The sequence below is a fragment of the Phyllostomus discolor genome, chromosome 10 (assembly GCF_004126475.2).
Source record: "Phyllostomus discolor isolate MPI-MPIP mPhyDis1 chromosome 10, mPhyDis1.pri.v3, whole genome shotgun sequence".
NCBI lineage: Eukaryota > Metazoa > Chordata > Mammalia > Chiroptera > Phyllostomidae > Phyllostomus > Phyllostomus discolor.
Window position 1 is genome coordinate 64872558 of NC_040912.2, and position 15058 is coordinate 64887615.

The 15058-nt window shown below is 34.8% G+C and overlaps 1 protein-coding gene across 2 annotated transcripts in view; it reads right to left on the bottom strand.

Annotated features, from left to right (window-relative positions):
* Positions 1 to 1275: 1275 nt before the first annotated feature.
* The window catches only part of ASZ1 (ankyrin repeat, SAM and basic leucine zipper domain containing 1), a 74103-nt gene continuing 60320 nt past the window's right edge, over positions 1276 to 15058 (bottom strand). The window contains exons 11-13 of one of the 2 annotated variants that reach the window (XM_028525924.1): positions 10979 to 11084; positions 7350 to 7463; positions 1276 to 1836 (exon numbers count right to left, since the gene is read on the bottom strand). In XM_028525924.1, the coding sequence (XP_028381725.1) occupies positions 1684 to 1836; positions 7350 to 7463; positions 10979 to 11084 (373 nt within the window). In that variant the 3' untranslated portion in view covers positions 1276 to 1683. The remainder of the gene's footprint in view (positions 1837 to 7349; positions 7464 to 10978; positions 11085 to 15058) is intronic. The other variant, XM_036010837.1, reaches the window with a different exon arrangement.

Below are 15058 nucleotides of genomic sequence, written 5' to 3' on the forward strand. Positions count from 1 at the left end.
ATACCCTGTTAATTTTCATTTTAACAGTTTACCCTTGTATTTGACAGATGCAGAGTTTGGTTTGACTAGAGGAAAAAAAATAGTCACCCATGTTGCCAACAGAAGAAATATGATCATCTTTAAGATGAACTGAAGTGAAAGACTATTGTAAGTAGACAACCAGGTAGTATATCTGTCACTTTCCTACAGTTTTATTAAGAAAACTAAAATTAACATTTATTAAGTACCTTCTATTTACCTAAGTACTATGTTAGTAGTGAAATATGTGTTAAAAGAAGTAACTATTCTATTCATACTCCAGTTTAGTACTAAGACTTGAATCTATTTACATGAGGAATATCAGAAAAAAAAATATGTCTTGCTATGGCACTTAGATTAAAATGTCAAGTACCAATTCTTTACAATGAAATATGGTTGAATATATTCTCAGAAACAGAATGATGATTCACGTCTTCCTGCTTTGATATAACCAAGAGCAGAAATGGCTACTAATCATAGTTCCTTACACTGTTTGCTATTTCTTTGCACAATTTTTTCCCTTTGCTTGATGTTTACCTTTCTGTGATTGTAAATCAACAGCATCTTTTCTAAGTATGGTATTAAGTCAAGCAAGATTTAACTATTATAGTTCCTACTAAATTAGGCCTACCCTATGAAATACATTAAAATCTGAATATTCTGATTGTGAGAAAAAAGAAAAACTGACTATTAATTATTTAGATTGATATGAGAAATTATATGCCAAATGCCATTCATTTTCATAACATCCTCAAGAATGTCACATGCAGCACATGTCATACGTTCCCATTAAGTACATTACATATATTTTCTTCTTTTTCCAAATTTACATTTAAAGTGTTTTCTCTAGATTTATATATATATATATATATATATATATATATATATATTTTATTGTTGTTCAAGTATAAGTACAGTTGTCTCCATTTCCCACCCCCCTGCCACTCACCTGAACCCCAGCATCTGGTGCAGCCACTATGGAAAACAGTATGGGATTTCCTCAGAAAACTAAAAATGGAACTGCTTTCTCTAGATTTTTAATCTATGATGCAAAAATTTTACATTTTATTTTTATCTTTTAAATTCTATAGAATACTTTCAAAGTTAGTAATTCATATTACGTAACTACAAAACTAAGTAAGAAATTCCTTATTACATGGTAATGAGAGGAAAAAATAAAGACTAAAAGGAAGCTATTGATTAAGGAACACTGGAGATTTTGAAAGATCCATTGTGACAAATGAACACACTTTTTAAAATATCAAAGAATATCAGGTAGCTTTTATTTTGAATGTGTTTAGAGTCATAGGATCAAACTTATGAATCACTTATAACTTACTGCTTGATCAAAATTAACATAAAATAACAACACAATATACATATCATGCATCATGAAATGTACACTCGGAACCTACATGACCCTGGGAACCAATGTCACCCCAATAAATTTAATTACAAAATTAACATAAAATATAACAAATTACATTTTAACTCAAACTGACAAACCACTTTCTAAAGAAAAACTTCCTGCTCTGTGCTATCATAGTTTTTCCCGTGGAGTATTGGCAAAGAATGTAGTTATACTGGGCCACAAATGGTTAAAAGTAACATTTTTAAGGTAATTTGAATAAAATACACACACATTACTCAAAACAAATATTAGGATTATTTTCTCTGGAAAGTTAGCTTGCAAATGAAAAGAAGAAATCCAAATCCGCATACTGTAAAAGCTGTCCTCTTCAAAATTCTACTATTCCATGTAGATACTTCTTCTATTAATGGCATATGAGTTGGATCATTTTCTCTTTCATTCTGCAACTAATATTTTATATGAGAAAAAAAGAGTTAATGAACAGTATACTAAAAAGAGAAATATATTTGATTTAAAAAATAAATATAATATATCCATGTTAATGCATGATTTAGACATAGCCAATGCAAGGTTCTTATGGAAGACTTAAAGTGACCACATATGCTTTAACTAGTCTTTCTTTCACCAGGATTCCACTACAGTAAATCATTAGCTTCACATTAAAACTACTGCTCCATAGTTACTATATTTTAATAAATATAATTATCATTATTAATAATATATTAATATCATGAAATAATGTTAAAGTTTCTATGACTACCTAAGAAATGACATATGTAATCTTTTTCCTTCTGTATTAAATATCAATAGATTTCTTACAAAAAGTTAGCCATTCTTATACCTACACTATATAAAATTTAACAAAATCTGTTAAGATTTGATGCTAATACTAGAAATTTAATCCTTTATTAAATATAGTTGCAGGAATAAATATCAATAAAATCCTAATTCGTTCTTCTAGTACTTTTCTGCAATGAAAGTACGTGACCCAGTCAGTTCCTTAACTTCTACACACAGGCCTTTCTTGCTAAAGAAGGTCCCCCAACTCGTGTGTGTGCATGCCCATGAGACAGTGTAAGAGAGGAAGGGGGGAAGGGTGGAGGGAAAGAGAGCGGGGGAGGGAGAGGAGGCAGTTGTTGAGCAAGAGTAGAGGAGGGAGAATGAACAGAAACCAAAAGATCCTTGAAAGATAAAAACAATTAGGCACATTTATAGAGTGATATTTACTAGAAGCATCCTGTGCTGGAGTGGTGACAAATACTTTCATCATTAGCAAGTACAACTACTTCTAAAATCTGCAGTGTAAATATTTAATTTAAAAAGCCTGTAAAATTAATTTTAAATTTATAGTAGAAATGGACTTCAGTCTCATTAATACTGTATTCTTGGTCTAACTTCCAAATGGCTTCATTCAGCAACAGATTCCTTTTTGACACTGATGCTCCATTTACTGAATCCTGAAACAGTCATTCCTTTTAATAACCAATTACTTAGAATGACCCTTTCTGACAGGGACCTGTCAGTGTGTTGGTCTGAAAGAGAGTGATGTGGTGCTAAAGTCCAGCCTTGACCTCTTCCACCCTCTCTGTTACCTCCTCCATATACTTATGATAACTCATATGGTTCTTTTTAAAAATTCCCTTCAGTTATTATTGGTAAACTTGGAAATATCATATAGTAAACAGGCACAATACCATATTTCCAAATCTGGAAGCCTTCCTAGTTTTTAAAATCAAATCTCCTATGGTGATTACTATTTATGCAAGACTAATCCAGAAAAACAATGCACTAGCTTGCTCCAAAACTAATACTTTCCATCCCAAAGAACTGTATCTGCTATTGTTATAAGCCAATAAATGTGTTTTCAAGGCTAGTCCTCATAGAGAAATGTACAGATTCCAGGTAAAGAAGGTCACAGAAAAAGGCCTTCCATTTAGCTAAAGAAAGCTAAAATTTTTGTTTAGAGTACACATTATTAAAATAAATATGGTATCTAATTCGATTATTTATGTTTTAGAGTGAAAATTACCCCTTAAAGCAATGTTTCTTAATTTCATTCCTTTAAGAAAAATCTGGTCTATCTAGTTTCATCTCAATCCTCCAACCCTGCCCCCAACGTGTTTTTAGTTCATCTTGAAGAAACTAAGTAATTATCAATCTGAGGAAAAGATGTTGGGGAATTCCCCACACTAAACTTTAAAGCTTGATGCTTTGCAGAAAGTATTTTTATAGAAATCCTTCCCAATTTACCATTGATCCCATATAAAAATACCATACAAAGTAAAATCAATACCATTTTCCTTAAATGCTATTACATGATGCTGGGAGTGAAGATGAATAGTGCTGTAATTTTCATGTTCTCAGCAAATCAGGCTCTCCCTAGCCTGTGCAACCTAATTTGCCTGACATACAGAAGCACTCTCATGTTTGTTGAATGAACAAATGTGAGAAATACAATTTCTAAGATACCTTTCTCTGGAATGGAGCTATCATCTACAACAATTTTGAAATATATTGTTAATTTGCTCCATTTGAAATAACTTTACTTCCCTATTTTTTCTGGTAAAATTTGCTTCACAATTTTCTACTCACTTTTTATTTTTTAATTTTTTAACATATTTTATTTTAGTGATCATGCTATTACAGTTGTCCCATTTCCCCCCTTCACTCCCCTCCACCCTGCATAACCTCTCCCACCCACATTCCCTCCCTTTAGTTCATGTCCATGTGTCATACTTACTAGTTTTTGGCTTCTACATTTCCCATACTATTCACCCTCCCCCTGTCTATTTTCTACATACTATCTATGCTACTTATTCTCTATACCTTTTCCCCTCTCTGCTCCTCCCAACTCCCCTGTTGATAACCCTCCATGTGATCTCCATTTCTATGGTTCTTTTCCTGTTCTAGTTGTTTGCTTAGTTTGTTTTTATTTTTGTTTTAGGTGTGGTTGTTAATAATTTTGAGTTTGCTGTCATTTTACTGTACATGTTTTTTATCTTCTTTTCCTAGATAAGTCCCTTTAACATTTGATATAATAAGAGTTTGGTGATGATGAACTCTTTTAACTTGACCTTATCTGGGAAGCACTTTATCTGCCCTTCCATTCTAAATGAAAGCTTTGCTGGATAGAGCAACTTTGGATGTAGGTCCTTGCCTTTCATGACTCAGAATACTTCTTTCCAGTCCCTTCTTGCCTGTAAGATCTCTTTTGAAAAATCAGCTGACAGTCTGATGGGAGCTTCTTTGTAGGTTACTCTCTCATTTAGTCTTGCTGCTCTTAAGATTCTCTCCTTATCTTTGACCTTGGGTAATGTAATTATGATGTGCCTTGGTGTGTTCCTTCTTGGGTCCAAGTTCTTTCGGACTCTCTGGGCTTCTTGGACTTCCTGGAAGTCTATCTCCTTTACCAGATTGGGGAAGTTCTCCTTTATTATTTGTTCAAGTAACTTTTCCACTTGTTTCTCTTCCTCTTCTCCTCCTGGTACCCCTATAATTTGGATGTTGGAATGTCTGAAGATGTCCTGGAGGTTCCTAAGCCTCTTCTCATTTTTTTGAATTGTTTCTCCATTCTTTTATGATTGGATATTTCTGTCTTTCTTCTGGTCCACTCCATTGATATGAGTCCCAGTTTCCTTCCCATCACTATTGGTTTCCTGTACATTTTCCTTTATTTCACTTAATGTAGCTTTCATTTTTTTCATCTAATTTGCAACCAAATTCAACCAATTCTGTGAGCATCTGATTACCAGTGCTTTGAACTGTATATCTGATAGGTTGGCTATTTCTTCATCACTTAGTTGTATTCTTTCTGGAGCTTTTATCTGTTTTATTTGGCCCATATTTTTAGTCTTGGCCCACCTGTTACTTATGAGGGGAGGAGCCTTAGGTCTTTACCAGGGCGGGACAACCCAGTCGCTGGATTGTGATGCTGTATGTAGGGGTGTTGGCCAAGAGGAAACAATGCTCCACTCTCTGTCAGCTTCAGTCACCTCCTCTGCTTCCCACAAGCAAATTGGGCCCTTCTGGTGCTGATTCCCTTGTGGGTGGGTTTGTGTATATCCTGGGATCCTGTGGGTCTGTCCAATGAACTCTCCTGTGAGGCTGGGAGTTTCTCCCAGAACCTCAACTCCCACAGGTGTTTTCAATCAGTGTTTTGAGGCTTTATCTCCCTGCGCTGGCACCCTGGGTTGAGTGGTCCATCTGGCTCCCTAGTCTCACCTGGTTTATCTGCTCGAGAATGTGGGACTGCCCAGTCCACCAGCTGCCTTGCACCCCTCCACAATATGCAGCCTCACTGGGTCTGCCAGCCGCCCCGCCTACCGGTCTGGATGAATGTGTCTACTTTAACTCCTTGGTTGTCAGACTTCCATACAGTTCAATTTTCTGTCAGTACTGGTTGTTTTTTTTTGTTCTTGTCCTTATTTTGGTTGTGCAAGGAGGCACAGCATGTCTTCCTATGCCTCCATCTTGGCCGGAAGTCTTCTACTCACTTTTTAAAAAGACTACTTTTGACTGGAATATCTGTTAATAGCTAGAATGAAAAATTACCTGGAACATGTATAAAATTTATTTTGAGGAAAACTTTTTGTTGAAAAGAATGAAATATTAAATAATTTGTGGGTTGATGCTATAAAAATTTAATGCATAATCTAATGTTCACATCATATATTTTAAAAACTTTATGTATACTAAGTTTATTTATAAATATTCTTAGAAAATTCAGAAGTAAGTTCTTCAGTCAGGTGAACATGGTTTCGTTTTATTACTTATCTTCAAAAGAGTTCCTTATTTCAGGACCTTAGATTTTGTTACAGCCTATTTTTATTTATTTATTTATTTGTTTGTTTGTTTATTATTAATTGTTCAAGTATAGTTTTCTGCCTTTTACCCCCATCCCAGTCCACACCCTAGCCCTCCTCACCTCCCTCCTGTTTCTACCGCCCTCGTTATTGTCCATGTGTCCTTCATACTTGTTCCTGCAAACCCCCTTTTCCCCTGAAATTCTCTTCCTGCTCCCCTCTGGTCATTGTCAGCCTGTTCTCAACTTCAGTGTCTTTCGTTATATTTTGCTTATTTGTTTTTTTGTTGATTAGGTTCCTGTTAAAGGAGAGATCATATGGTATTTGTCTTTCACTGCCTGGCTTATTTCGCTTAGCATAATGCTTTCTAGTTCCATCCATGCTGTCACAAAGGGTAGGAGCTCCTTCTTTTCTTAAAGGGGAAAAAAGTCACCTGTCTTTGAAGCCAGATATATACTTGTATGTGCATATGAAAACAAGAATTTAAAAAGCCCATGCTTTTTTAAAAAAGTTATATTACAAAAGAGGTTATAGAAAATTTAAAAAATAGGATATTTTATCCATAATCCTACCTCATTAACACAGCTAATAAACTTTCATTTTGGTAGTATTTTACCAGCACATTTACAAGGTAAAACCTACAAATATAACTTAGTATCTTTAAACAAGTTGATAGTTGATTTTCATTATTTTCTCATCTGGCTGCATATCATTATAGTAAAAAAAGGGTACCATAATTTATTTAGTCATTTTGCTAGTATAGGATATTTATGGTACATACAATTTTGAAATCATTTAACTACTATTGAAAGATACAAATATTTTTATGGTTCTTGGCAGACCCTGTCAAACTGTTTCTGAAAGGGGTTGTGACAGTTGTCTCATGGGAGAATATCAATTTGGTGAACTCTAATCAGAGATGGGTAGAGATACATTTATCCCTGCTAACATAAAAGATGAAAATGATATATCATTGTTCTTCTCACATGCATTTCTTTGACAACTGACAGTTTATTTGCTATGTATATTTCTTCCACTGGAAACTGTCCTCTTTCCAATAGTTTAGTGGGAGCTTAAGTTGCTCTTGTCAGAATTACTTCATTGTCTAATACACTAGGCTGCAAATCATTTCCCCCCTTTTGATGTTAAATACATACCTTCTGAATTAAGTCTTTTAGTTTGCAGACCTCTTCACTCAAATCTTCAACACTACTAACCAGTTCCTCACAAACTGAAGTAAAACTCCGGGGAGAAGCCCATTCAAGTACTATCTGTTAAAATTTTCAAAAGTTACAATTTAAAGAATGGGAAACAACTTTCAAACTTTAAGTACACAAAAATTAGACATTAAATTATTTAACTAAAAAGCATTTTTTGTTCAGGATAAATCCTGACACCAAAACGAAGTCAGTAAATTTACATAAATAGTCAAATCAGTTTCCTGAATGCACTTACTAAATATATATAGTATATATATATAACTTTACGTTATATAACTTTATAACTAATATTGGAAACCAACATTAGTAATAATTATAGCAAAAAATAAATTCATAAAAGTTTAAGAATGACATGATTCCCATGTCAGTGTTACATAAAAATCACAGGAAAACAAGTACATTAAATTTTTGTTCACTATAAACAAATAGCTAAAGCCAAATCACATGAAAAACTCTCCAAAATAAGTTTGCATTTACGAATTACTTACATTTTCTCTAATTACAACTTCTGCCCTCCTCCCACATCAAAATTACAACTAACCTACAAAATAACCATCATTCATGGCCACCTGAAATCTGGCAGAACGGAAGTCCTACAACTTGGGAATTAAAGAAGTCACATTGAAACTGGCAGGAGAGGTGGAGATGCAGAACCAGCTGGTTCCATAACCACTTCAGGTGGACAAAAATCAGGAAGGATTGCTGGTTCCATACCCACTTCAGGTGGACAAAAAGCTGCAGAGGTCCCTCCTGAGAGCAAGGCATCCTACCTCAAACCAGGCCCCCAGCCCAGGGTTCCGGCTGTAAAAACCAGTAGAGATTGAGGCTTAGAGAAACAGAGGGATTCTGGAGCCCCAGGTAGTCCTTCTAAACAGTCCATTTACAGACTTACTCAGACATACTACCTTTGAGCTCCAGTGCTGGGGCAGCAGCTTGAAAGGTACCAGAGATGTATGACGAACTGAACTGTCTGGCATCAGGACAAGAACTGTAGGGTCAGCTTTCTCCCAGAGGAAGTGCTGGTAGAGGCCACTGTTCCTTTAATAATCTTTCCTTCACACAGAGGCAAGCAAGGTGCCATATCTGAGACTCCATCAACCTGGCTAACACTGTTTGCCCTGCCCCAGTGATTCCTTGAGGCCCTGCCCCACCTAAATTTGGGGCCCACCCAAGTGGGAATCCACACTGTATACAGTGGCTTTTCCATATGAATACCCTGTCTTGGCTCATGCTTCAGACTGTCCTAAAATCTCTCAAACAAGTAGCATCTGGCCTCAGCACACCTGTACCTCTCCCTAAGAGGCCCTGGGCCTAGTACTAGCATTAGCTGGTCTTGGTTGACTGCCTGGCCTCACCTGGGCATCTCCAAATCCAGCACAAGTAGCAGCCATCTGCAGATTGCTTTGCAGCTCATTGTGGGTGGCCCAGACCAGACACAGGCAGTGACTGACCTTGGCCTGCACTTCCCAGGAGTCCTCAGAACTAGCATACCTAGGGACAGCTTCGGACCACATCAAAGCACCACCACCCTACAACCTCCGCAGGCGACATGCTCCAGGGGTGGACTCAGCAGGCACCAGAGCCTTGCTGAAGTCAATCCTGCTCTGTGGGGTGAGCCCCTGTCAGCTGATTCTCTATGGTGGCTAGTGGTCAGTGGTTGCAACCTGTTCTTGCAACTGATTTACCTGGGGGTAAATTCCTCTCATTAACATGCCAACAGCAATAAAGGCTCAGCTATAAGAGAAAAGTGTACACAGCCCACACAGGGGATACAACTTGAGTACCCAGCTTGGGTGATGGGGAAGGCTGTGCCACTGGATCCAATGGAACACCTAATATGTTGAGCCATGCTACCAAGCCTTGGAAACATAGCAGCTCTACTTAATACATAGAAACAAACACAGGGAGGCTACAAAGACAAGGAGACAAAGAACCATATCCCAAACAAAAGAACAGAACAAAACTCCAGAGAAAGAACTAAACAAAATGGAGACAAGCAATCTAATAGACGCAGAGATCAAAACACTGGTTTATAAGAATGCTCAATGAACTCAGTGAAGGCTTCAACAACATAAAAAAAAGACCAGTCAGATATAAAGGATACACTAATTGAAATGAAGAATAATTTGAAGGGATCCAACAGTAGAGTAGTAGATGAAGCCAAGAATCAAATCAGCAATTCAGAATACAAGAAAGCAAGAAACACCCAATCAGAACAACAAAAGAAAAAGTAATCCAAAAAATGGGGGACAGTGTAAGACTTTGGGACACTACAAGCATACCAACATTCACATCATAGGGGTCTAGGAAGGAGGAGAGACAGCAAGAAATTGAAAACTTATTTGAAAAATAATGACAGAAAACTTCCCTAACTTGGTGAAGAAAACAGACATACAAGTCTAGGAACTGCAGAGAATCCCAAACAAGATGAACCCCAAAAGGCCCACATTAAGACACATCATAATTAAAATTTCAAAGGTTAAAGATGAAGATAAAGAGAGAAGCTGAAAACCAGCAAGACAAAAGCAGTTAGTTACCTACAAGGGAGATCCCATAAAACTGTCAGCTAATTTCTCAACAAAAACTTTGCAGGTTAGAAGGGACTGGCAAAAAATATCCAAAGTGATAAAAAGCAAGGACCTAAAATCAAGATTACTCAACACAGCAAAGCTACTGTTTAAAATTGAAGGACAGATAAAGATCTTCCCAGACAAGAAAAAGCTAGAGTTCATCACCCCCAAACCATCATCAATGAAATGTTTGAGTCTTCTTTAAGAAGAAAAAAAATAAAAATATGAACAATGAAATGGTGATAAATATATACCTATCAACAAATGAATCTAAAAAAAATGAATATGCAGAACAGAAACAGACTCATAGACACAGAGAATATTTTGTCAATTGCCAGATGGAATGGGTGTTGGGGCTATGGTAACATGGTGAGGAGATTAAGAAGTATAAACTGGTTGCTACAGAATAGTCATGGGGATGTAAAGTACAGAATAGGAATTATAGTCAATAATATTGTGATAACTATGTATGGTGTCAGATGGGTGTGAGATTTATATAGATGATGACTTAGTAGGTTATGCAATGTCTAATCACTGGGGTGTACACCTGAAACTAATAAAATAATGTATGTCAAATGTAATTGAAATATAAAAAATGATTTAAAAACCAAAATAAAATTTTCTTTATTAAAAAACCTTCTATTGATAGGGCTTTTAATAACATTCAACCCTCTGGTTTGTTTCAACTTTCACTTGGGGTTCCTGTCACTTTTTATTTTAAACAATTTCCCTTAAGAACAAATGGTAAGTTCAATACACTGATCAGACTAATTTTTAGTCTGACTTTCCTTTATTGAGGGTGAGAAGACATTTTTTAAAATTAATTAGTATGCAAAGGAATGATATTAAACATATTTACTTATTTAAACATTATACAATTTTGTAAAGAAAAATATAATTTTACCAGATCACTATTGTTTACTGAATTATCACTGACTATCTAGAATATTCTTTAGCATTCATATTTTTCTTCACTTAGGAACTTTTGTACAATACCTTGTGAGAATTTACAGGCAGCTCAGTAATGATATTCTGTACTGCTGTTATTAAATGGCCACATTGTTTGTTCAGTTTCAGAAGAAAGTTGAGGAACTCATCACCACTTAAAGAGAAGAAACAAACAGAAATCACTCATAGGAACCATTTACTTCATTCTACTGGGCTACTCAATGTGTACTCATAACATTTATTAGGTTCTCTAAAATGTATTTATAGAATAGCTAATGGGCATCAGCATCTGAAATAGACATTGAGTATACAAAGTAAACAAAACTTCTGATCTTGAGCATCTCCAAGTTGGGAATGTGGTGCAAACACACAATTGTATTGTAACACCATTATTCACAGAGCCATATGAGGAAAGAATATAAAAGTACTGATTTTGAGCCATATGAGGAAACAATATAAAAGTACTGATTTTGAGTACTTTTTAATTTATGTTTTCATCACCATTTATCCCCCTATACCCTCTTCCACCTCCATCCATCTCCTTTCCCCCCTGCAATCATCACTGTTGTCTGTGTTCATGAGTTCTTCTCTTTTTCATTTTTTGTTCAATCCCTCAAAAGACAGTGCACTAGTTATTTTACATTTAATTCCTCCTGACAAATCCTTTAAGATTGATGTTGATAACCTAAGTTTATAGTTGAGGCATCAAAAAGTCAGAAATAATTAGTTTATTTAATATAATGGGACTAGGGATTCATAGTGCTTCATAGAGATGATAACTTAGGATCTGAGTCTGGAGTTTTAGAATAATTTTGCTAGATAGTTAAGGAAGAGAAAGAATTCTGGATGGAGAGAATAATAGGTTCAAAAGTATGGAAGCAAGAGGTCACCAAGATATAACTAAAGCAAAATTATAGCAAAGTAGTAAGAAAGGAGGATTGACATACCATTTATTTAAGGAGCTTTTGTGACATGCTATGGAACTAAATTTTATCTTTTTGATAATGTAAAGTTATTATAGAGGTTTAAACAGAAAAGTAGAATAACAGATTTTTGTATAAGAAAGCTTATTTGAGGAGTGGTATGGATTAAAGGAACACAAAAGTGAAAGTAGGAAAGATAATTAGGAGACTAATGGAAACATCCATCTAAGACAGAGATAAGCAATTTTCAACCAGTATGTAGCAAGAATTTTTAAAACATGTAATACCTGACTATTTAGTCAGGGACACTCATCTCTTTTCTCTTAGATTGTCAAATAAAAAACATGACATCAACACAACAGTCATCTAGTGCAAATAAATCAAAATTATAACTACTTTTTGTAAGATTGGAAAAACATATTTTTGGTATGCTGCAGAATTTTAGTAATTACTTTATGTGTACTATGAGATGGAAATGGTTGAAAATCGCTGATTTAAGATATGATAAAGAAAAGCTTGAACTAAGTATCTGGCAGTGCTAGTTTGGGGGAAGGAGTAGAATGTTGGTTTAAGAAACATTTTGAAGCCCTGGCTGGCATAGCTCAGTGGATTGAGCACAGGCTGCGAACCAAAGTGTTGCAGGTTCAATTCCCAGCCAGGGTATATGTCTGGGTTGCAGGCCACAACCCCCAGCAACCGCACATTGATGTTTCTCTCTCTCTATCTCCCTCCTTTCCCTCTCTAAAAATAAATAAATAAAATCTTAAAAAAAAACATTTTGAAAAATAAGCTGAAGAACTTGGTGATGTGTTACACATAAATGAAAAGGAAGAGCCTAGGGACATAATAATTAAGAACAAAGACTCTAGAGTCAGGAAGACCTGGATCTGAATTCAGCTTCCACATTCATGTTCTTGGGCAAGCCTGATTTTTAGCTAAATGTTTCCATATCTCTGAAATTGAGACAATACGACAGTAAGGAAGACTGGAGGATATATGCATAATGTATGAAAAGCACCTAACATTTTGTCTAGTATATAGGTGGCATTCAAATAAACTTAATTATGATGATAATGTCAATGATATGATGTATGTAGGTGGAAATGACCAGTAAGCAATAGAAAATGTCAGTCTTGTAGGGGTACTTACCCTAAAATCCACAAATTCATAAGGCTAGATAGAACTCAGGGAGCTGGTACACTTAGAAAAAATTACATCTTTATGTTCACTAATCTCTAATAGAAATTCAGTCTTTCCTTCAATTTTGAATGAAAGCACAGTAGTATTAGAGGCATCTGTAATTTTGTCACCAATAGGAATCAAAATTATGATCATGGAGAAGATATAAAAGAAAAATAATACTTATTGTGAAGAGGGGCAAACTGACAGGAGTAGAAGAAAAAAGCTATCAAAAGAGAAGTAGCCTGAAAAGAGGAAAATCAGGAATTAAGGTCTATTATGAAAGGCAATGAAGGGTATGAATTCAAGAATGAGGAAAAGGTCAAGCATGTTAAATAATTAAGATTAATCCACTGATTCTGGCAATGAAGAGACAGTGTGATTAGATTTGTTTCAGTGACAGAAACCAATTTATAAAAACTACACAGAAACCTACACAACCTAATACAAAATTGTACCATGGCTATGAATGGATAATTCAAAGAAAATGAGAAAATAAAATTTAAATGTACGATAAATATGGGATTACAATAAAGTAAGATGTCACCTTCTAGTGGAATGAGAAAAATTATTACAACCTAATACAAAATTGTACCATGGCTATGAATAGATAATTCAAAGAAAATGAGAAAATAAAATTTAAATGCACGATAAATATGGGATTACAATAAAGTAAGATGTCACCTTCTAGTGGAATGAGAAAAATTATTATTAATATCAAGAGGTGACAAGTACTTTTCTGTAGTTATTTAGCAGTATCTACTCTAATAAAAATGTACACAAAAACTACCACTATGGGACCAAAAGGTACTTCTGAGTCCAAAAAAATTCCTATAAGGTAGAAGTTACTATACACTATACAAAGTTTCATTCATGCTGTTTCTAGGGGAAAAAAAAGGTTATAAAAAGCAAGCATGGTCTGCTACCAATGAAACTTAACAGCAAACTTTTCTCCAAGACACATTGCTAAAATTTACATAGTATTTTAATTTAAAATAAGTCTTTTATTCTTAACTGTTAGATTGAAAAACAGTTTATATAGAGTACTTTAAACTTTATGGGCAAAATAACACACTTGATTAGATGGATTTAATTGATATCTTCAGAGCATTTCATCCCAAACCAGCAGGATATACATACTTTTCAAGGTCATGTGGAAGAATATTTTCTAAGATAGACCACGTTAGGGCGCAAAATTAGTCTCAATAAATTTAAGAAGACTGAAATCATATCAAGCATATCTAACTTCAATGGTATGAAACTAGAAATCAGTAACAAGAAAAAACTGAATAACACACAAAGACATGGAATCTAAATAACATGTACTAAACAATGAATGGGTTAACAATAATATCAAGGAAGAAATCAAAAGTTACCTTGAGACAAACTGAGTCTGAAAATGAAAATACAACAATCCAAAAATCTATAGCACACAGCAAGAGCATTCCCAAGAGCGAAACTCATCATTACAGACCTACCTCAAGAAACAAGAAAAATATTAAATAAACAATCTAATCTTACAGTCAAAGGAACTAGGAAAAAAACAACAAAGCTCAAAGTGAGTAGAAAAAGGAAATAATAACAATTAGAGCAGAAATATACAAATAGAGTAAGAAAAACAATACAGGAGATCAATGAAACTAAGAGCTGTATTTTTTTGAAAAGATAAATAAGATAGGTAAACTTTCAACTAGACTTATCAAGAAAAAGAGAGGACTAAAATAAATAACATTAAGAAAAGAAAGAGAAGTAACAGCTGACACCTCAGAAACACAAAGGATTATAAGAAAATGTTACAAACAAGTATAAGACAAGAAATTGGACAGTCTCAAAGAAATGGATAAATTTCTAGTAATATATAATTTCCCCAAACTCAATCAAGAAGAAACAGAAAATCTGAACAGGCTAACTGCAAATAATGAAATTAAAGCAGTAAACATAAACTTCCACAAAACAAAAGCCCTGGGCTTCACAGGTGAATTTTACCAAACTTTCAAGCAGAACCAATAGCCTAGAGCTCAAAGCA